At 36.3% G+C, this 21,148-nt stretch overlaps 1 protein-coding gene across 1 annotated transcript; it reads left to right on the top strand.

The window, feature by feature from the left end:
* Nucleotides 1-7,402: 7,402 nt before the first annotated feature.
* On the top strand, nucleotides 7,403-14,060 carry LOC143603010 (branched-chain-amino-acid aminotransferase-like protein 2). The gene is made up of 10 exons (XM_077079945.1): nucleotides 7,403-7,495; nucleotides 9,585-9,683; nucleotides 10,207-10,278; nucleotides 10,347-10,439; nucleotides 10,771-10,829; nucleotides 12,381-12,483; nucleotides 13,296-13,475; nucleotides 13,552-13,652; nucleotides 13,791-13,845; nucleotides 13,980-14,060. The coding sequence occupies exons 1-10, from the start codon at nucleotides 7,403-7,405 to the stop codon at nucleotides 14,058-14,060; spliced, it is 936 nt and encodes a 311-aa protein (XP_076936060.1).
* Nucleotides 14,061-21,148: the final 7,088 nt, after the last annotated feature.

Genomic DNA, 21,148 nt, shown 5'->3' with positions numbered 1-21,148 from the left:
AAAGAACCTGAAATCAACCTTTAAACTCATGGTTTTTCTTATAACAAACTAATTGACTAACTCATGGTTTTTCTTTAGTCTACCAGAAGTTTTTTTAGTTGTTTTTTTTTATGTTTTTAGTCAATTTTTAGTTGTTTTTTAAGTACTAATGTATAAAAAATGATTACATATACTATTATTATTAGGTAAATAAGTTAAAATTGTCTTCAAAAACCACGACAAAAGTTATCAAATTGGTTGCATTTATCGTTTGTTATTGATATGTTAACAATTGGTAAAGAACACTAAGCTATTAACGTATATATTGTTTTAGCACAACAATTAGTAAAAAACATGACTTTCTTTTTCTCCTCTAGTATAGATACTCAACATTATTTTCTAGTGATTATGTGATTATTATGCAAAATGTTCCGCTGATACCCTGTTACAATCGCAAATCATTCAATTTATAAACATCTTTTTGTAATTGCATTTAAATATTTTCCACCCGTGTAGTACACGGGTTTATAACCTAGTATATTATGAAACCACAAATTGTACAATTGCAATGAGAAATATAAATACAATACTATGAAAAACATATAGGGAAACTATTAAATACAAATTATATGCAAGCTAATTGTGTGGAGACAATCACTCCAACATATTATCCAAACATGATTTGCTCTTTCATAATCAATTGAATTGATCATATTCATTGATATGCTCCCGAAATATAGGCAACCATATGTAAGGCCCCGATCCCGGGTGCCCTACTTTTGCTCGGGTTGGATTTAGTCATTCACATAATTCGGAAATCAGAGTTAATTAAAACAATTGCGGAATATAAAAGTCAACATTCTTACAAAACATAAGTACTGGTTTTAATCAAAATATCATAAGTCTTTATAATTTAACATAAATAACGCGTGAATCTTCTTCTTAACCGATGCTGGTCTTCATCTTATTGCCGCGTGTCTCCATCAAGCAACCTGCCTCATTCTTTCACCTGCGTGGATACTAAATGTCAGCTATGCTGAGTGAGTTCTGGTTAATCAATTAACATACATTACATTCATAACCTTAGTTATACATATATGGAGATACGTAGTTCGTACGCTACTTACTAATAATTCTTTCATACGTACTTATGTGCATTCATGCATACTTATATATTTTCATTCATACTATATATACATATATAGCGTCTTTCTTTATCGTTTATATGCTTACATCACTCTCATATTACTTCTTATTTTAAAGAGCACTTCGCCCTACATACCTCGGATATTATAAGGGTACGGCACCCTACATACCTTGGAAAGTATAAGGGTCCGGCACCCTACTTACCTCGGAAATTATAAGGGTCCGGCACCCTACATACCTCGGAAATTATAAGGGTCCGGCACCCTATTTATCTCGGAAATTATAAGGGAACAGGCACCCTATGTACCTCGGATATCATTAGGGTCCGGTGCCATTCGTCGTACCATACAATCATACGACCATACAATCAGATTCAACCACATCGTACTAATGAGTTCGCCAATCAATTCCGCCGTAGCGACACATATATATACATGTGTATGCATGCCTGGTATTATCCATGATATATCACATGCGTACATCCAGTCATGAGTTGACATTTTTATATAGCTATAGTTTAGACAAGCATACTCACGTTTGAAAAGTATTCGTAAAACTCACCTTAGTCTTTATGGATGCTTATTATAGTCAACCTGAACTTTATTCCCTGATCGAACCAAAACAATCTTAAACACTCGTCGCATAAGGAATGGGCACACTAGCTAGTCCTTACCATGGTTGGCTTTGAGTAACTCCACCTAATTTAGACATGGGTGATAAGTCCATGCCTAGGTTGGGGTTGAGTCACTGACTGCCTACCTTGGTTATAACCCTAAGCCCTATTCTTACAAAAATACTAAGTTTATAATTAACTTATTATATTTGTAATTAAACTTATAACAAAATATTAATTTATAATTCAAACTAAACATTATATGAAAATATTAAAGTATTCAACTTATATAATATAAAGATAGAGACATACCTGCTTTTATTTTGGAAGTGATTAAATATGAAATAGAAATGAATTTAATATACGTATTTATAGAATGTTTTAGTCGGTCTACGAATGAAATTAAAAAAAATCGATTGTTGTGTTCCTTACACAAAGTTTCTATTAAAACTTTTAATATTATTATACTAGATTTTTCTCCCGTATTATGGGGGTTGTTTTAGATTATTCGTTTTCAATATTTATATATGTATATTTGGATTTTAATTTTATTTATCGTAAGAAAGTTAATAATTAATATACTTGAGGTTTGATGATGAAATGGTTTCACAAATAAATGATATGTTATAATCCGGTTCAAAAGTTATCTGGGTTTGGTGATACCCATTACCCAATTATTTTCTTTATTATAAAATTGTTTCTTAATTATAAATAATATCTTATTTTTAATAAAATAGGATATTAATTTTTAGTATAACCCTATTTTATATGATTTTCATATCAAATATTTGATGAGATTTTTTAATATAATGAGATGTTATAGCCCGTTTAAGAGCTATATGGGTTTGGTGAGATCTTTACCCGTGAATTCAAGTCAAATGCTTGAGAAGCCTTCATTTACAAATAAAGCAATGTGATGGCTTGAGAGAATGGTTGTTTTACATTTTTTATTTTTTAATATTTACTTTTTGGATTTTAATTTTCTTTATTATAAGAAAGTTAATAATATACTTAGGATTTGATGATGAAAGGGTTTCATAAAAAAATAATATGTTATAACCCGTTTAAAAGCTATCTGGATTTGATGACCCATGACCCACTTATGTTTTTTACTATAAAATTGTTTATCTATAATATATATAAACGAAAATCATAAAATCCTACGTATCGCAATGTGGTCGCTCCCTCCTTTTATGAAAGCCACCAGATTGCTTAATTTTTAAATGGAGGCCTCTCATTGATTTAACCCAAGTTCATGGGTATGGGTTTTACCAAAACCAGATAGCTCTTAACGGGTTATAACATCTCATTAAATTAAAAATTAATCTTACCAATTATTTGATATGAAAATCCTATAAAATAGGGATATACTAAAATTTAATATCCAATTTAAAGAATATTATTTACAATTAATAAACAATTTTGTAGTAAAAAACCATAAGCTGGTAATGGGTCACCAAATCCAGATAGCTTTTAAACGGGTTATAACATATCATTTATTTATAAAATCTTTTCATCATCAAACCCTAAGTATATTATTAACTTTCTTACAATAAAGAAAATTAAAAACCAAAAAATAAATATTAAAAAACGAAAAATGTAAAACAACCATTCTCTCAAGCCATCATATTGCTTTATTTGTAAATGAAGGTTTCTCACGCATTTAACTCGAATTCACGGGTAAAGGTTTCACCAAACCCAAATAGCTCTTAAACGGGTTATAACATCTCATTATATTAAAAATTAATCTAATCAAATATTTGATATGAAAATCTTATAAAATAGGGATATACTAAAAATTAATATCCTATTTTATTTAAAAATATATATATTATTTATAATTAAGAAACAATTTTATAATAAAGAAATAAGCGGGTAATGGGTATCACCAAACCCAAATAATTTTTATATCGGATTATAACATATCATTTATTTGTGAAACCATTTCATCATCAAACATCAAGTGTATTAATCATTAACTTTCTTACAATAAATAAAATTAAAATCCAAATATACATATATAAATATTAAAAATGAATAATGTAAAATAACCCCCGTAATACGGGGGATAAAATCTAGTTAGTTATAAATAATATATTTTTCTTTTTAAATTGGATATTAAATTCTAGCATATCCCTATTTTATAGGAATTTTCCATCAAATAATTGGTAAGATTAATTTTTAATTTAATGAGATGTTATAACCCGTTTAAGAGCTATCTGGTTTTGGTAAGACTCATACCCATGAATTTGGGTTAAATCAATGAGAGGCCTCCATTTAAAAATCAAGCAATCTGGTGGCTTCCATAAAAGGGGAGAGCGACCACATCGCGACACGTATGATTTTAGGGTTTTCGTTTATATATATTATAGATATAGATTATAATAATTAATTTAGCTCAATTTTTGTTTTTCTCTAATAACCGTTAAAATATAGCGTTTTATAAAATTATTAATATTTTGTTAAGACGAGCTCATTTTTCTTTACGTTTTGACCTAAGTTTCAATAAAAGTAGAACAGTGTCATAATTTAATATAATATACTTAAACATTTTGGTCGTCTTAACCTTTACATAGGTGCCTCATATCTCTAATACCTATCGTATTCTTTACCTACTCATCTAACAATAATTAAAATACGAGTTTCATATAATTTAGTATTGATCACAAAACAGGGTGTTACACAGGACCCGCTACTAATGCTGGTGCTGGTCCATGGTATATAGCCCATTTTCTAACAACCCGGCCTGGTTTTGCGGGCCGCCGTGGGTTGAACGGGTAAAGTGTTTTTTTTAATCAAAAAGATATTAAAAACCATGTTCGCCGTGCTCTACCTTTGTTTCCATGTAACTTCGCTACTGGTCCAGACCAAATCGCCTTAATTGTGGCCGAATTCGGGGCAATTTCGGGCGAGAATGAAAACAATTTTCCGACGATTTGAACAATTTTAGGCTTTGCAAATTAAATGTGATGAAGATCTGGCAAAGATGTGTGATAAACTTTTTGGGATTCTATTGATTGAGGCGGCAGTGCAACGGTGGCTATGGACTGTGGAGCATATACTTAGGGTGTGAAGTTGATACAAGGTAAAGGAAGGATGCTCATGTGATTTTTGATGTTTAGGACATTTACTTTATTTTTTTAGTTACACTTTCCCCTTTAAAATTATAGTTTTATAAAAGTTAACCCTAAATTTGTTTTAATGTGTGTGTATATGTTTTAATTTCTTGTTTTTAACTTTTATTTTCGTACAAAACTTGGTTAAATATGTCTACTTCAAAAAAAGACTACATATCATTATTTTAAGACTAAGATTGAGATGAATGTTTTGAATTATAATGTATGTGTTTTTGTAGTTTCATGTAGGTTTATTATATATATATATATATATATATATACTATTTTTGACGTTCTCTGGGTTAATTTCCCGGCCGACCTCCCGGGTTGGTCGGACCTATGACTCGGTAAGTCATCCAGGTTGATGTATGGTCCGGGACTGAAAACATTGATCTCTAACGATTCCCACTACTCCGACTACAGCGACTCCACCCCCAAAGCCATCCATAACTCCATCTCTTCATACCGCCATCGTCATGTTTGTCCCTGTCCATCTCCATTTGCAACCAGCAACCCCCTCAATAGGTACTCTCTTCTTCGCATCTTCCTCTCGGGTGACAATCGTGAACGAAAAATTGGTGTTTTTTAATATCGATTTGGGGTGTTTATTAGGATTTGATTTGAATTTTTGTTCATTTATTAAGGTTTGATTTGTGTTTTTTGGTCTAGCATGTTTACAGGTTTCAGTTGACGGTTGAACTCGAAGATTTTATTGCTCTGGTAGTTAATTAAATTATTAATCGAAAAAATGTTTACTGCTAATCGTATTTGCTTTTCGTTTTGAAATTGGAATTATTTAGAGGTTCACTGTCTGATTATTGATTCATGATAAAATCTAAATTTTGATTTTGCAAGAGATTCATTCTTAAGTGGTTATGGGGCATTTGGATGTGAACTGATCGACTGCTAAATTCGGTCTTCACTAAACTGCCAACCCATCATTGGCCAAAGATTAAGAAAACCACAGTACTCTAATTACTGTTTTACAGCTATGGTTTAAGGCCTGCTAAAATCCCTTTTTTTTTTGTAGAATATATTCATTTCCAATTTACATACACATGGATTCTGCATTATAGGCCTTCACTCATGCATATATGTGGATTTAGCATATAATATGTTGATTATGTTTCGAGAGACTACATGTATGGATCATGTGGGTATGATTCCCAAACTTATGGGTGTGCTTGGTTAGCAATAGATAACAAGTACACGATGAGAAAGAGACCGGGTTTTCGGTTACAACAATGAAACGAAGATGGTCTTAACGAGTAGAACCCAAGCCATTTCATTCGTGAGGTTTTATGTGGTAATCATTATGCTAATTATGTGGTGACATACATATTGGCAATATCAATGTTGATTGACGGCAATTTTGCAAAATGATTTTGTAACCCGGTTTTTGGATATTAAAATATATCTTTTTTCTTCTTTCCTTTAAATAAGTATAAAACGGGCTTTGGGACCGTCGTAGGCTAGATTCGAAGGAATTGGAAAAAAGAAAAAGAAAAAATGAAACATTAAATTGACTATTTTAATTGCCAGTCTTTCTTTGAAGGTCATAATAGTATATGGTTTAGAACACTGGTTACGAGTACTTTGAATTTACGTCGATTAGAAACTTTTTTTACTAAGGGGTCACTTTGACTTACTTTCAGATTTCAGGTAACGGTCACAGCAAAAATATTATTTTTTTCATACAGGTAATTTTTTTACTTGGTAAAAAACAGATTACCAATCTACGGATATATGGTAAAAGGAGTGTATTATCATATCGATACATGAAAATATGGTTGCATGACAAGATTCTCACAAGGTATAAATTATCGTTGGAAAATTTTTTTTATTAATATATTTAATTTTTTACATATAATTCTGTTTCACTTTGAGCTGGTAAAATAATGAATAAAGGACCTTAAACATATTTGGTGACATGAGGCTGTCACGAGTCAAGTCAAGATCATTTATTAGGCAGGGCATAATCAGAGGACGACACAACCTCTATTATAGTCATGGCGTTCTAATGATCAGATCTGAGCCAAACGGATAAAAAGGTTGCATGTGTGGAAATCAATTGTATTAATATCTTTGTTTATCTTATATGTTTCTTTATATAATACGAGAAGATTTTTAATTTTGATTGATTAAAATTAAAGTCTATTTACAAGTTTTTTCGGCTTAGTTATTTTTTTCTATGTTTTACGTTTCGATTAAATTTTATGAATGCAAGTGTGTACGTGGTTCAATGATTTTACATCTATTGTTATTCGGATTAAAAGTCCCGCCGCAATGCAATCTAGTATAAATATAAATACCAAGATCATATGAATTTCAATATAAACATAAATATAGAATAAAACTTGAAAATGACCAGATGTAAATATAAATAAATCTGTTAGTATAAATTATAAATATAATTTGACACAGTTTGCATGTGTCATGTTGTGACACATCACTTTCTTCTTTCCAACACGTGGAAACATCTGTTGACATGTTGTGAGTTGAGTAAACAAATACACTGAAGAAGATACAGGCGAATTTGTAGATGAAAATGGGTGAAGAAATTGAAAAAGAGGTAGAGGTGATCCATTCATGGTCTGCTCCAAGATCTTTAAGCACCAGCCTCATGTACTCTTTCGCCCAGGTACTACTAAATCTTCATAATTTAATTAACATCTTTAATGATGAACTAATTATTACTTCATCTTTTTATTTTATTTTGCATATAAATCACAGTTATACAGTTAAAGTTGTAGGTATTTGTTGGTCAATTTACAGTCCGACAATTGATGATACTGATGTGTATGGTCCAGGGTTTTTAGTGTGATGATTGAAATGCGAAATTGATATTTTCATGAAAATGGCACAGCTAATTTGGTTGCAGATTGAAAGCAAATATGAATTTGGGGATTCTTGTGATTGTGAACGACGAGGGAACATTTTAGTTTTTTTATTTTTTATTATTTTTTATTTATATTTTAAGTTATATTTTTTTTATAATTCTTTTTTATCTTTTAGGTTTTTTTATCACAAATCTATCTTTCTTGTATTTTTATTTTTGTTTTTATTTGTATTTTAACTTTTCTTTCTTGTGAAATATAATATTAATTTTAATTAATGGTAGTAACGAGACTCAATTGAGAAATCAATCAATCATGCCCAGTAAAATCCCACCGACAGCAAAGCTATAAGTAGGGTCTAGGGAGGGTGGGATGTAGGCACACCGTACCTCCATCCAAAGGAATGAAGAGATGGCTTCCAGAGAGACCCTCGGCTCTAAGTACATGTGTATGAAGCAAAATAAAGGAAATCAAAGTTTAACAGTTATATACAAACTACTACTAATTATAATAATATTAATAATAAGATCACAGTTTAACAGCTATATAAAAGCTAATAATAATTATAATAATAATAATAATATATGTAAGGGAAATACCAATTGAGAAATAGGTTTTTTTTTTGTAATTAATTTTTTCATTGACATTTATTGGAAATATTTGATTTTTTTAATGATAGATTATTTTGTATGGAAAAGATTGTTAGCCAATATGAAATGTCTTAAATCATAATAACTAGCACGCGTACGGAGTACCCGTGCTAAGCTATGGGTAACTTAACTGGTGTTGCATCTTATCCAACTTGTCCAACTTGTTCAATCCCATTATTAATATTATTGTGCATAATAAAATTTATGACATTAGATTTAGATCCAGATTAAGGTATAAAGTGGTGCCCGTTCTATGTCCAATAAATAAAATTTATGTTTTCAAACACGGATTAATAAATAAAATAAAAAAAAATAGTGTTGCAAAATTCTTAAAATAAAGGAAACTCTTACATTCTTTTCCCAAATGTTTTATAAAATACTATAGATATAGATAAATAGTTTCAGTTTGTTTAAAAGAGATGGGAATACAACATTGAAAAGGTTCCAAACACAAAAAACTTGCAACTTTTGAAAATCATCAATATTTGAAAAGACGTCAAAATGGAAATTCTGAAAAATTTGGGAACAATTTACACCAACCAAGTAATTTTGCATAATTTTGATATGTAACTTAATTTGCCTACAACATTGGATGTAATATCACTATGATAACAAATTGATAATATTCTACTCTCGTCAAACTATTTTCTTGGCATTCAATATTGTTTTTCCTTTCTTTTTGGCAAATTCGATTTTAGTAATCTAAACTATCGCCCATTGGCCGTAATAATCCAGAATGCTAAGACTATCCGCTATGGTGAGGAGCATCGAAGCCCCTCCATAGTGCCACGCCAGTGCCATGTGGGCATCGGGGGCTTTGAAGCCCTTCTCCATAACGCCCGCTATGGTTTAAAGTCCCTTGGGCGCCCCATTATATATATAAATATATATGTATGTGTGTATAAGAGGAAGAGAGAGAGAGAGGAGGAAGAGAGAGAGAAGGCGCCCGCCCCCCCCCCCCCCTCCACGCCCCCGGCGGTGTTCCCCTTCCATCGGCGCCCAAAAAAACACCTCCACGGCGCCCATAGAGTGGAGTGTAACAAGCCTTTTAGTTTCATTGCCAAAAGCATTCTCCGTAGCATAATCATCATATATTCGCATTTGATTTTCCAAGTGCAATCCCAGGAGGTGGCCGCATTGCTAATATGGATTATTATCAGTTTAAGTTATCATAATCCAATCTGCCTATTTTTAAAAAACTTTCTGGCATTTAACAAATTTCTTGTCTTGTCTTAAACTTCAGAGGGATGATACAGAAGTGCTTGATGAACCTCTATATGCACATTTTTTGAAAGTAACAGATGTTGATAGACCATGTAGAGAAGATGTTCTTTCAAAAATGGTAAGCAAATAGCACTATGAAACTATTACATTAAATTGTTTCAAATTCTCAAAGCACATCGGATAGTACATGGGGGTGCGAACTCGTGACACAATACAAACCTAACATGAAGTTCACAAGTTTAAGTTTAATCTAAACAGGTTTGGGCCAGCTTCTGGTCGAACCCGCGAACTCATTTAGCTAAACAAGTTGGTTTGAGTGGTGGGTTCACAACAAGGTGACCCGTATACCTCCCCTCCCCCCCCCCCCCCCCCCCCCCCTTTTTTTTGTTGTTTCTAAATTGTGTTTTTATATCATAAGTCATAACCTTGTAAAATTTGAACCTAATTGCTTCATTTTTATCATATGTTTAAAATTGTAGAGATTAATGTGCAAATTTTGGTGGGTTTGGTTGGGTTTGACTTCCCAAAACACGAGTACACGACTCATTTAGCATCCCTAATTAGTAAATAATACTTGAAATCAACTGTTGGTTTTATAACTGCTGTTAATAGTTATTTGTTTATTTTTTTTAAATGCACAGGAGTCTGATGGAAATAAAGTTGTGAACAACATCATATATGGGCCTGGAGAAAAGAAGTACCGATATTGTAAGGTAATTGGTTATTTACAAATAAACAAAATGGTAACCAGTTTAAATAAAGTCACATACTGAATTTGCAGCATATATCAAAACAACGTTTGCCTGGCTTAAGTGATGAGTTGATAAAAAAAGGAAAACACTTTATATTGATTCGAAATCCCCTCGATATATTGGTATTGCCTTTTCTTTTCTTTATTTATACTTCAATTTATTTTTCTTATTAAAATTTTATATTAATTTATTAATTGTTTTTTACCAGCAATCTTTCGACAAGGTGGTCCCCTCATCCTTTCATGAACTAGGGTTAGGTGACCTCATGAACTAGGGTTAGGTGACCTTGCTTTTATATATAGTGAATTGTGTGCAACGGGTAACCGTCCTCCTATTATTGATGCTTCTGAACTTCAAGAAGACCCTGAGGTTATTAAGTTATATACTTATTTTTATGTTACGTTACGTTACATTACTATTTCTTTTTGTGATGTTTAATTTTTTTTTTTGTAGGCGGCATTACGTGGTCTTTGTGAAGATCTTGAAATTCCATTTCAGGCTTCAATGCTCAAGTACGTAAAACGTTTATTGATATGAACAAATTACACATTCCGTCCTCTAGTTATATATAGCAAATTTCACTATTGTAATTAAACTAAAGAAACCATAGAACTATAGAAGCCGTCCTTTACATTCATATGTTGCAATCGTTTACGCCCAACGGAAGTTAATTTTTTTTTATTAAAAGAGTGAAAGGTTGCAACATGATTTGCAAGACACATGACTAGACTTAATTGACAAAATTAACGTCCGCTAAAGGATAGGATGTATATTGCTACAATACACGACTATAGAGGATGATTTCTGTTATTTTCTTAGCCCAAAGATAGAAATTGAAAATTGTTATATACCTAGAACAAAAAGCGTAACTTGTTCAAAATACTTTTCATTTTCATGCATAGATTAAATAAAATTACCTTTTTTTCTTTTTAATTACTAAGGGTGGCAAAACAAACCCAAATGGGTTGTTTTGGGTCAATTTGGATAATTTTTAAAATTGAAATGGGTTAGGATGAATCAAAAAATTTTGCAAGAAGGTCAAGATGGGTTGGGAAAATACTAATGACTTTTGGTTATAGGTTAGAATGGGTTTGTTTATGGGTTAGAATGGACTAAAATACGCCTTATCCAATTTTATTTCAAACAAAACCCGTGGAACCGAATACAAACCGAGATATCCAAATCGACCGAGATATCGAAATTGAAATCATTGAAACTGAACATATACCAAAACTGACCAAAATGAAAAAAAACAAAACAAAAACGAAGCAAAAAAAAAAGCTGAGAAAACCGAAACTTAACCGAGACAAAAAACGGTTTTTTTTTAATGAATGAGGAAGACGGGGAAAACGTTTTAGTTATTTTACTTTTTGCGTTTTCGATTTATATTTTGAGTTATTATTTTTTTATTAATTTTTTTATGGGCTTTTGAAACCTTTTGTATTTTAGCCTTTACTTAGTTTAAGACGGGTTAACTGTACACATCTTGACCCATACCCATCCTAAACTGAATAAAACCGAGAAATCGAAACTGAACAAAAACCGAAAACATTGAAACCGTAACGGAAAAAAAAAAGCAAAAATAAACAGAAAAAAACCAATCCTGAACCAAGACAAAACCAAGGTTTTTTTTTTTTTTTTTTTTTTTTTTTTTAATGAATGAGGACGACGAGGAAGACAATTTAGTTATTTTACTTTTTGCGTTTTTGATTTATATTTTGAGTTGTTAATTTTTATTAAATTTTTTAAATACTTTTTTAAGGGGTTTTTAAAACCCTTAGCATTTTAACCTTTACTTTGGTCAAGATGGATTAACTTTATCCATCTTGACCCATACCCATCCTAACCCTCTATTTTAAAAACTCATCCTGACCCAAACCCATTCTAATCCGTTACCCAAATCCAACCCAACCCACTCATATTGTCACCTCTATTAATTAGTCTTACCAGCAGTGTTCAGTTTTACTATTTAGAAGTATAATGTCTTAGAGATGCATTTTTAACTTTATGCTTACATTTAAGTTATTTTGTGTTCTGTCTACATATATTTAATATTTATATAGATGGGAAGCTGGCCCAAAATCAGTTGATGGTGCGTGGGCTCCATGGTGGTACAAAAGCGTGCATAAATCTACAGGCTTTTCACGAGTAGTAAATTATCCACACGTATGTAACTAATAAAACTGTTTTTTTTGTTTGGGTAACGTGTCAAAACAGCTGGGCCTGTTTGACCCGAAGCACTTTTTGTCCAATCTAGTTTTACTTTCTTATTCATAATACTTGTGAATACGAAATATAAAGGTTTTCTGCATTAAAAATACACTATTGGGACTTTAGACCTATTGACCCGTTCAAACCATTTGACACGTTTCCTCTTATTCTATTTTTGTGCATTTCTCCACTTGACTGGCTATAGATAAATCATAATACCATAATATCAAGATCATTTTGGAACTTTTAAGTAAATTGAAAACATTTAACAACCTATCATTTTATTTATTTATTTTATATGTATATATACATAGGGTGAGATCCGATACAAATAAAATTAACCAACTAAACATACAAATAAATAGAGTAAGTACAGCTTTAGTAGAATAAATATTTTATAAAAAATATTATAGTGTAATAATAATTACTCTAATATTAACATGATTACTCTAGTTATTTGTACAGTTCTCACAATAAAAGTCATTTGTATTTGCTCCAAACCATACACACACACACACACACATATATATATATAATATTATTCGAGGGTAGATTTGTCAAAAGTTATTACAACATATGTAAACTTGTTCTTACATATAATAAATGACAAAACTACCCTCAAACAATAGTGAATATATAAATTAAATAATTAAATGATGGATTGTTAGGAGTTCTTGTAGCTCTTAAATTATTAGGAGTTCTGAAAAGATATATTATCCGCATGTGTGTCTTTTGAATTAATATATCTTTCTTTCTCCTCATTGTAGGCTTTTCCAGGATCGTTGTACGAATTACTGGAGCAAAGTTTACCATTTTATAACATGCTTAGGTGTCACGCACGACAAAAAAGATTCCCCAAGCTTCCAATGCCATCTCTTCCCGTTCCTGCTAATGAAAAGATTCTTGTTTGGGTTGGTGATGAACTATTAACCCGTGACAGTGCAGCGGTACACCAATAACTCAATCTTATAGTAACTTTAGATTCTAAATCATCATATTCTTATTGTTTCTCTATGACCTAAGGTTTCAGTATTTGACTCAGTAGTCCAAGGTGGTGACTCGGTTTGGGAAGGACTTAGAATTTATAACGGGAAAGTGTTTAAGCTTGAAGAGCATTTATACAGGTCAGCATTTAAATACAAAATACAGTTTCTTAAATTTTGATAATAATAATAATAGGTCCAATTAGTAACTAACGCCATTTGCAAATAATAGGTCAAATTAGTTGATTGAATATTGACTATGCTGACTGCGCATCTCAGGTTATTTGACTCAGCAAAAGCTCTTGCTTTCAACAATGTACCAACTCGTGATTATGTGAGATCCTATTTTCAATCTAAGCTGGTTTTAAACATGTTTACTTTCTTTAAAATATTCTGTAATGTCTTTACTCTCACTTAACTTATTATTAATCACTCATATTTTCTATTTAACTCTTCACACTTTTCCAGGTTAAGGAAGCTATATTCAAGACACTAACTAGAAACGGGATGTTTGTGACACCCGGTAATTTTCTCAATCCTATAAACTAAGTAATCAACCTAATAATTAGGTGGTTGTAAATATTAAGCGCGCTATGTTAGAATCAGCGCGGGCACGTTATGTGCGCCCTGCGCGAGCGCGCCATATTAGTCAGCGCGGGCATGTTACGTGCGCCCTGCGCGAGCGCGCTATGTTAGAATCGGCGCGGGGTATTTGTTATGAGCACCCTGCGCGAACGCACCATGTTAAGAACCTGCGTGGGCATATGTTATATGCGCCATGCGCGAGTGTATTGGTTTTATGTTTCTATAACTTAATGTTGTCTAATGTGTTGACCGTCTCGCATGATGCTAAGGCGGGTGCATCCCAAATCGTTTATGCGCGTGCGGAAGGGGGACTAACCTTCCCGCATGGCGGGAACAATGAGAGCTAGTTTGCCTGAAGCTCCAAGATGGAATTGACTTCAACATGACTGATCACTATGTTGAAATACCAAGACCACCTGGAGAATCTACAAATGAAACTCATGTCCCTGACTGCGAGAAGGTCACGCACCTACCCGCAGCAAAGAAATGTCCTTCACGCAGAAAGCTATGCGCACAAAGTAATACGCGCAGAACACTTAGTCTATTCTCCAGTTGTAAGGAGATTACTCCCGCCCAAAGGGAAACAGTAGCGTGTTTCAGAGATTTTCCACTTTTTACTGTACACTGACAAAGTACCTGAAAAAGCACACTGTAACATGAAAAGTCAACTGTCAGCCACCCTACTCCCACCAACCACAGACCTGCATGTCCTGTCCAAATCAAATCAAAATCTTTTATCCACTACTCCACTCTTAAATAAATAATAATAATTTCCATACTTTATCATCATTACACCTAGATATGAAGAGATTACAATCCCCTAAAGCAAGGGATTGTGTTTCCTTGAGTTTGCCTATAAATATGTAACCTAAATTATCACCCAAAACACGCTTCAAACTTCTCTCTTAAGAACTGCAACTTGCACTAATCATCTCCCAAGCATCCGTTGTTTTCGTTTCCGATCCTGTTACCAGGTAAGCCAAGAATATAACCTTGAGATCTGCTTTCCAACCCTTATATTCTCCTAATTCTTGATCTTAATATATATATACTTCTTGTTATTTAATCGCATTCTAGACCTTCAATTCCGAGGCCAACACCAAGAAAACCCGAATCTCGATTAATCCCTTAACAAGAACCACAGGTGAGTCTCACAGCCCCTATTCTCGCTGTTTTCACTGTTTTTAAACTGTTTTCGGGGCGAGGGACACGTACTTAAATAATGTTTTATCATGGTATACTTACAAGCTATGCAAGCGATTATGTGTTTAAATTATATTTCATGATGAGCAATGCGAACGGTTATCTAAGGTTTTCGATGTATGTGCGCTAGAACTCGAGTAAGTGATCACTTTACCATTGGAACTCTAAGGGTAGGGACTGCTGGTTTGATCCACCCACTCGTAGGGGTCGCACCTCTTTGCATGGACGAGTGCCTAGTATGGTCATGGGGCAGTACTATGGGTTTGAGCCCGCTCGTAGGGGTCGCGCCTCTTTGCATGGACGAGCGCCTTGTTTTCCGGCACAACGTCCGCGCGTAACCCGCGGGACGGAATTATTGATTAGCTCGTAGGGGCAGCGCCTCTTTGCATAGACGAGCACGGTTTTTTTTCAGAAATGTCCACGCGTAAACCGCGGGACGGCATTATATTATTTAGCTCGTAGTGGCAGCGCCACTTTGCATGGACGAGCACACTTCCAGTAATGATCGCGCGTAACCCGCGGAACGACTTTTATCAGAAATATGTGTCAGATCTATGTTTTCATACGGATTATCAAGTATATGTTTAGACATGAAATCAGAAATGTGTTTCAATATGATTTTTATTAAGACTATGATGCAATGCGATTTATCAAGTTACTAAAACTTGTGAACTCACTCAGTTTATACTGATTCAAATGTTTTTACGTGTCTTTCAGGAGATAACTAGGTAGCGCATGGAGTCACACTTAGAGCACCTCACGCTGAACATCTAAAACTAGCTTTTTGGAAGATTTTAGTTCTATCCCTTCGATGCGCGTGGTTGTTCCCGCCGCGCAAGGGGATATGGCGTGGAAATCTTCAACAGTTTTATACTTGGATGTTTTTATGTAATTTTTAAACAATGTAATGTATTTGTATTAAACATTTCATGCGCAATGAAAATCTGACTATGAATGTTTGCAATGGCCCGTGCTTAATTATCAATCCCCACTCGCGCGCGCCCGGCTGTTTCCGCCGCTCAGGGCCGGGTGTGACAGATTGGTATCAGAGCACTGGTTATAGCGAACTAGGAAAAGAAGTTTTAACCTAGACTATAACCGTTGGGGGAAATCGCATGAAATATTTTCAAAAGAAACTATACACACACTTAGGAACACGGGTCACACAGTGTCTAGTAAATAATGATAATATTATGTGCTCAGAATACATGCGCTAAGATTGATATGTTTTCACTCTTTTAAAGCGAGAATGCCTCCAACTAAAGCCAAGGGAATTACCATGACACCCGAGGAACTCGCGGAAATAATCGCGCAAGCAATCGCAACACATGAGGCCAGCAAGGCCGAATCAAGTCAGGGTCGTCAGAATGAGACCCCAGAACCCGAATCAGGAACCTTGGACAAAGGATGCTCCTACAAGACATTCATGGCCTGTAAGCCTTGGCCATTCAAGGGTACCGAAGGGGCCATTGGGCTCTACAACTGGATTGACAAGATGGAGACAGTTCTCTCCATTAGCGGATGTAGTGAGAACCAGAAGGTCCTTTACGCGACCTGCATGTTCCAAGAAGCAGCTTCGTCTTTGTGGAAGCTTCAAACGAAAACATTGGGGCGAGAAGTTGCTCTCCACAGGACCTGGGAGGAGCTGAAGGAAATGTTGATGAGAAAGTTCTGCTCTCGCGCAGAAATTCAGAACCTACAACAGGAATTCTGGAACCACACCATGGTAGGAACGGATATCGACGCCTACAACAACCGGTTCAACGAGCTTTGCCAGTTGGTGCCAGACATGGCAAACACGGAGGAAAAGAAGATCGAGAGGTATATCTTTGGGTTACCTCCTGTTGTTAGGGTTCCGCTCAACGCCGCAGCGCCTCCAACCTTTGATGAGGCGGTAGCGCGGGCCATCACCCTTACAAGGGATACGGTCCGTGCGGGTATGTTAACTACGCGCGGAATCGAGCAGCGAACCTCTGATCCCAAGAGGAAGTGGAACTCTCACCACCGAGGGTCCGACTCCAAGCAACCACCGTTCAAGAAGCAGGAGAGCGCAAGGGCTTACGCGATCCAAGCCGCGGAGCCATCAAGGGAAGGATACAGCGGGCCTCGCCCATGGTGCAACAAATGCAAGTATCACCACGAGGGTGAATGCGCAAGAATCGAATGTGCCAAATGTGGCAGACCAGGACACAAGACGATGAATTGCCGTGTCAGAGAAGCCGGAGCGAGCGACAACTGCTACGCATGCGGGAAGCCAGGGCATTTTAGTCGGGATTGCCCGCAAAAGGGAAACCAAGCTCGCGGGAGAGCTTTTGTGATCGGTGCAGGCGAAGCTAAAGAAGAGCCGAATGTGGTAACCGGTACGTTTTTGCTTAACGGACATTTTGCATCTGTCTTATTTGATACTGGCGCTGACCTAAGTTTTATATCCGCTGAGTTTAAAGACTCCCTAGGCCTAGCAACCAGTAGGCTAGACACACCTTATACTATAGAACTAGCCAATGGTAGGCAGTTATGCGCAAACGAAAGAACTGAACAATGTGTAATAGTCATAGGAGGTCACGGGTTCAATATTAACTTGTTGCCAATAGACTTGGGAAGTTTTGACATTGTGATAGGTATGGATTGGTTAGTCGAGAACCACGCGGAAGTTATTTGCCATGAGAAGCAGGTTCGGGTCCCACTGTTGAACGGAGAAACCTTGGTGATTCAAGGGGAAAGAAGGGGAGTTGCGACGAAACTAATTTCGTGCCTAAAGGCGCGCAAGTGCCTAAGGAAAGGGTGCTACGCCTTCCTGGCGCATGTAGTAGAGAAGAAAGGAGATGAGCGAAGAATTGAAGACTTACCAGTAGTGCGCGAATTTCCAGAAGTTTTTCCTGAAGATTTGCCCGGATTACCGCCGCCGCGACAAGTCGAGTTTCGTATTGATTTGGTCCCAGGAGCTGCGCCAGTAGCTCGAGCGCCTTATCGACTAGCTCCATCTGAGATGCAAGAGCTATCCAATCAGTTACAGGAACTATTGGATAAGGGTTTCATACGCCCAAGCTTTTCACCTTGGGGAGCTCCAGTACTGTTTGTTAAGAAGAAGGATGGTTCGTTCAGAATGTGTATTGACTACAGGGAGCTGAATAAGCTGACAGTCAAAAATCGGTACCCCTTACCGAGGATTGACGACTTATTTGACCAGTTGCAAGGATCCAGTTATTATTCGAAGATAGATCTACGGTCCGGATACCACCAACTTAGGGTCCATGAGGAAGATGTGCCGAAAACAGCCTTCCGAACTAGATACGGTCATTATGAGTTCTTAGTGATGCCTTTCGGGCTAACTAATGCGCCGGCTGTATTCATGGATCTGATGAACCGCGTGTGCAAACCATACTTGGACAAGTTTGTGATTGTATTTATAGATGATATTCTGATTTATTCTCGGACCAAGGCCGAGCATCAGCGACACCTGAGATTGATTTTGGAATTGTTAAGGAAAGAAAAGTTGTATGCGAAGTTTTCCAAGTGCGAGTTTTGGCTTAGAGAAGTTCACTTTCTCGGTCACGTTGTAAACGAGAAAGGAATACACGTTGATCCTTCCAAAGTCAAGGCCATCGAAAACTGGGAAGCGCCAAAAACCCCAACTGAGGTGAGGCAATTCTTAGGACTAGCTGGCTACTATCGACGCTTCATTGAGAACTTCTCCAAGATAGCTCTACCTCTGACCGCGCTAACTCAGAAAGACAAGAAGTTTGTTTGGGGCGAAAATCAGGAAGCAGCGTTTCAAATGTTGAAACAGAAGTTATGTAGTGCGCCAATTTTGTCTCTGCCCAAGGGGACGGACGACATCGTTGTTTACTGCGACGCTTCACATCAGGGACTCGGATGTGTCCTTATGCAGCGAGACAAAGTCATAGCGTATGCCTCGCGCCAACTCAAGACCAATGAAAAGAACTACACAACGCATGATCTGGAACTTGGAGCGGTTGTCTTCGCGCTAAAGATTTGGCGCCATTACCTCTATGGTACAAAGTGTATAATCTTTACGGATCACAAGAGCCTTCAACATATATTTGATCAAAAGGATTTAAACATGAGGCAACGAAGATGGATTGAATTGTTGAACGATTATGATTGTGAAATAAAGTATCACCCTGGAAAGGCGAATGTGGTGGCAGACGCGCTAAGCAGGAAGGAGCGTATAAAAACACTACGAGTCAAGGCTCTAAGGCTGACCATTCGCGCAGATCTCTTTACCAGCATCCGAGACGCTCAGCAAGAAGCTTTGAAACCAGAGTTTGCTAAAAACGAATCCCTTGGGAGTATGATTAAGAATTTGGAACTTAAGAACGGCAATCTATATTTCGCTAACCGCATATGGGTCCCTCTCAAGGGAGGATTGCGCGAGCGAGTATTAAACGAGGCTCACAAGACGCGGTATTCCGTACATCCTGGCGCAGACAAGATGTACCAAGATGTTAAAGCGCTGTATTGGTGGCCCAATCTTAAAGGCGCCATCGCGACGTATGTCAGTAAGTGCCTGACGTGTTCAAAAGTAAAGGCTGAATATCAGAAGCCGTCGGGGTTACTTTAGCAGCCAGAAATTCCCATGTGGAAGTGGGAACAAATCTCTATGGACTTCATCACCAAACTGCCAAGGACACCTGGGGGTTATGACACGATCTGGGTTATTGTAGATCGGCTAACTAAGTCAGCGCACTTCCTGCCGATCAAGGAAACCGATAAGATGGAAAAGTTAGCCCGACTGTATATTCGAGAAGTAGTTTCAAAACATGGAGTCCCAGTGTCCATCATTTCTGATATAGATAGTCGGTTCACATCAAGGTTTTGGAGATCGTTACAAGGGGCTTTAGGTACTCGTCTTGACAAGAGTACGGCATATCATCCCCAAACGGATGGGCAAAGCGAGCGAACAATCCAGACATTGGAAGATATGCTGCGCGCGTGCGCAATCGATTTCGATGGTAGCTGGGATACTCATCTCCCATTGGTTGAATTTTCTTACAACAACAGTTATCACACAAGCATCAAGGCTGCGCCGTTCGAAGCTTTGTATGGGCGCAAGTGTAGATCCCCACTGTGCTGGGCTGAAGTGGGTGACAAGCAAATGACTGGTCCAGAATTGATCCAAGAAACAACAGACAAGATTTTTCAGATAAGGGATCGCCTTAAGACAGCGCGCGATAGACAGAAGAGCTACGCAGATGTGCGAAGGAAACCATTGGAATTTCAAGTAGGGGATAAAGTACTTTTGAAAGTCTCTCAATGGAAAGGAGTCCCCCGTTTCGGCAAGCGAGGAAAGTTGAATCCGCGCTTCATCGGACCATTTGAGATCCTGGAAAGGATCGGTCCGGTTGCTTATAAACTCCGTTTACCCGCCGAACTCAGTGGAGTTCATGATACGTTTCATGTGTCCAACCTCAAAAAGTGTTTATCTGATGAAACGTTGATTTTACCGTTGGAAGAGATTCACATCGACAAACAACTGCACTTCGTAGAAGAGCCTATAGCCGTAACCGATTGGAAAGAACAAAAGTTGCGCAGAAGTCGAATCAAGTTAGTAAAGGTTCAATGGAACTCAAGGCGTGGGCCTGAATTCACTTGGGAAAGAGAAGATCAAATGCGCCAGAAATACCCACACCTCTTTCAGAACATGGCTTCTGCCAGCAACGTCTCCTAAATTTCGGGACGAAATTCGCTTAACAGGGGGAGAATGTGACACCCGGTAAATTTCTCAATCCTATAAACTAAGTAATCAACCTAATAATTAGGTGGTTGTAAATATTAAGCGCGCTATGTTAGAATCAGCGCGGGCACGTTATGTGCGCCCTGCGCGAGCG

Source organism: Bidens hawaiensis, unplaced genomic scaffold (assembly GCF_021521415.1).
Source record: "Bidens hawaiensis isolate Kalapana, Puna unplaced genomic scaffold, B.hawaiensis_p1.1 tig00060311_1, whole genome shotgun sequence".
Classification (NCBI taxonomy): domain Eukaryota; kingdom Viridiplantae; phylum Streptophyta; class Magnoliopsida; order Asterales; family Asteraceae; genus Bidens; species Bidens hawaiensis.
This window is presented reverse-complemented; position numbering and strand designations above follow the sequence as displayed.

What these genes read in the sequence shown, in the direction of transcription:
- LOC143603010 (XM_077079945.1), top strand. Translation starts at nt 7,403, where the DNA reads ATGGGTGAAGAAATTGAAAAAGAGGTAGAGGTGATCCATTCATGGTCT. An exon ending in TTTCAGGCTTCAATGCTCAA is followed by an intron (nt 10,830 to 12,380) that starts GTACGTAAAACG and finishes ATATTTATATAG; the next exon opens with ATGGGAAGCTGGCCCAAAAT. An exon ending in ATGTACCAACTCGTGATTAT is followed by an intron (nt 13,846 to 13,979) that starts GTGAGATCCTAT and finishes ACACTTTTCCAG; the next exon opens with GTTAAGGAAGCTATATTCAA.